Raw genomic sequence first — 2,859 nt, forward strand, 5'->3', positions numbered from 1 at the left:
GGGCCGTGTTTATAAAGACCACCTAGACCCCAAACATTGGCCGTGTTTATAAAGACCACCTAGACCACAAACACGGGCGGTGTTTATAAAGACCACCTAGACCCCAAACACGGGCGGTGTTTATAAAGACCACCTAGACCCCAATCATGGGCCGTGTTTATAGAGACCACCCAGAAGTGTTTCTGTTGGGAGAAGTTGATTGAGGAACCAAGCAGGAAGTGACATCATCAGAGCAGAGCTCTCTGAAACCCTGAAATCCCACATCCTCTGTCACCAGCGTTCCTTGGTGTGATTTAGATTTTTTAAAAATGGCAGAAAATTCCCATCCCTGCATCAGAGCGCTACCTGTAGGATCTATGAATGGTTTTCTATGCTTCAACCAAACTAGCAGCAGTAGTGGAGTTTGGAGATGCAATCCACTTGTTAAATCTTTGCTCTCCTCTAATTTATCCAGAAGTTCTGCGATCACACTTTTTCTCTCCCTCCTAGCTTGGTGGTGGGCTGCAGATGTAGCCTTCCCTCGAAATGCCTTTCCAAATGTTTATTTTTTGACAACCTCTCATTACAAAGCATATAATGAAAGCAAATGATTGGCTCCATTCTTTGAATCCTCTTTGCTTATCAGCCATCTTCCTTTTTTCCCTTTAGGATCCATAGTTAGAGACACACCTGGCACCGTGCCGCACTGGCTACAAGTTATGACCACTGATCTCTATGGCTATGACGCTAATTATTGTTTACATTTATTTATCATATAAATGTTTACAGCACTGGGAAACATCATTCTTTTTGTTTGACCTCCTGCACCAAATTAAAACAAACAAACAAACAAATCTGTTTTTCCTACATTTTTGAAAAAGCTCCAGGGAGCCATAAGGGGAACGTAAGGGGGGGGTCTCCAGAAAACATCTCCTGATGTTGACCTTTCCATCCAACCAGCAACTAGATCAACCATCGTCATGGCGACCGCAGGCTTACCACTCCTCTGAAGGACGGAGGGATGAGTCCGCAGTAGATGGGGATGAAGCAGCTACAGATCAGCGCCTGCAGACGGAGCACAGGGTTAATCAGAACCGGTCAGAACATCTCCAGATGTTCCAGCAGGACCACCATGCAGACCTGGATGAGCTCCTCTTTGGAGCTGAACTCTGACACCAGCACGTTCTCCCCATCAGCCACTCTGGTCAAGGAGACGCAGAGGCGGCCTGAGGCCAGGAGGTGGGCGTCAGAGGGCAGGTCCCGGTTCAGGCCGGACCTCAGGACCTTCACCAGGTTGAAGGTGGGGTGGAGCGGACCCAGGTTCCTCTTCCTGGCTTCCTTCGCCACCTCGATGACGTCCTCGCAGCATTTAGCTGGAAGAGATCAGGTAGAGGAGTCAGGGAGCTGAGTGGACTCTGGTCTGGGGTCAGAGGTCATTCAGCTTCTAGTTGCCTCTGATTCATCAAACAAGCAGATTTTACTCCAACATGCAGCAGCTTCATTTCTTTCCTCTCAGGATGTTTAACAGCTGAGGAAGCAGCAGCTCCTGGTTTGCTTACCGATGCATGCTTGGCTCGCGAGCACTGCGGCAGTGAGGGCCCCTGCGGAGGCTCCGTACAGCCTGGTGGCCCCTTTCACCAGGTAGGGGGCCTTCTCCAGCAGGCAGCTGGCCACTCCGATGTGGTAGATCCCCAAGAAGCCGCAGCCCGCAAAGGACAGGTTCCAGCCGCCCTGCAGGTCGAACATGGCGGGAGGCAGAGGAGCAGCTGGAGCGGCTGGAGCGGCGAAAACAACAGGCTTTAAACTGCCCCTGGTGCGTTCAAGGGCTGTGGGATTTACTGCTGTTTCCGGCTTAAAGGGACAGAACGTCTTTTCTTATAATCTGTAACGATGGGGGGGGTAGTCTATTTTTAATCAGCAGAGTTTCATCTGCTGCTGATGATCCAACATGTTTCTGAAACAGAGAGCCTCTCCATATCTGGCTTAGTTTCCCTGGAAACCAGAAAATCCAACTCAACTCAAACACAACGCACGGTGTCATGTGACTGTGACGTCACTTACACCGCTCTGACCATTAGTAACCCAGTCCTGCTCCCTTATCACGGTTTACTTTCCTCTTTTTATCTCCAAACTTTCAGAACATTTGGCCTTAAAAGAATTTCTCAGCCGCCTTAGCTCTGCAGGACAGAACATGCTGTAGAAATGCTGCTTCTAGAATGTGCTGGTTAGACTTCTCATAAACTGCAGCAAAGAGGAAACAAAACAACAAAAAGATGTTTTAGTTTCACTTCAGGCCTGAGCTGACCTCCTACCTGGATCCGGGCTGTTTCTATGGCTCATCTCACTATAGATCCAAAGCAATCAGATCATCCAGTCAGATCAGAGCTTTGCTTAACAAGGGACACTTTGAACCTGTAATCTGACTGGATGATCTGATTGATTTAGATCTATAAAGTGACCTGAGGTGACCTGAGTTGTGAACCAGCTGAGTGAAACTCAGCAGGATTCTGGACGGGCCGCTAGAGAAAGGAAATAATAGATTGACTCTTCAGCAAATCAGTCCAGCTTTATTTATAAATCACTTTAAAATATCTGGAAGGACCAAAGTGCTCTACAAACAACATCAAACCATCACAGGGACTCACAAGACAAAAAACAAACAAACATAACAGCATAAAAGACATAACAAACTTAAAATCAGAACTATAAAATCTATAATAATATAAAAAATAATTTATCACAGCCTAAAATAAACATCTTCCATAGTTTTGAAAGAAAAAGCAAACAGATGAGTTTTTAGGAGCGATTTAAAATCAGACAGATAGGGAGACTTTTTATTCCACATTGGAAGGTTGTTCTGCCACTTCCTTTAAACAGGAA

At 46.6% G+C, this 2,859-nt stretch overlaps 1 protein-coding gene across 1 annotated transcript in view; it reads right to left on the reverse strand.

The window, feature by feature from the left end:
* The window catches only part of LOC107101622 (patatin-like phospholipase domain-containing protein 2), a 12,101-nt gene extending 10,317 nt beyond the window's left edge, over positions 1-1,784 (reverse strand). The window contains exons 1-3 of the mRNA XM_015400611.1: positions 1,539-1,784; positions 1,120-1,352; positions 979-1,044 (exon numbers count right to left, since the gene is read on the reverse strand). Coding sequence (XP_015256097.1) covers positions 979-1,044; positions 1,120-1,352; positions 1,539-1,725 — 486 coding nt within the window. The 5' untranslated portion in view covers positions 1,726-1,784. The remainder of the gene's footprint in view (positions 1-978; positions 1,045-1,119; positions 1,353-1,538) is intronic.
* Positions 1,785-2,859: the final 1,075 nt, after the last annotated feature.

This window comes from Cyprinodon variegatus, unplaced genomic scaffold, assembly GCF_000732505.1.
Source record: "Cyprinodon variegatus isolate N-32 unplaced genomic scaffold, C_variegatus-1.0 Scaffold1125, whole genome shotgun sequence".
NCBI lineage: Eukaryota > Metazoa > Chordata > Actinopteri > Cyprinodontiformes > Cyprinodontidae > Cyprinodon > Cyprinodon variegatus.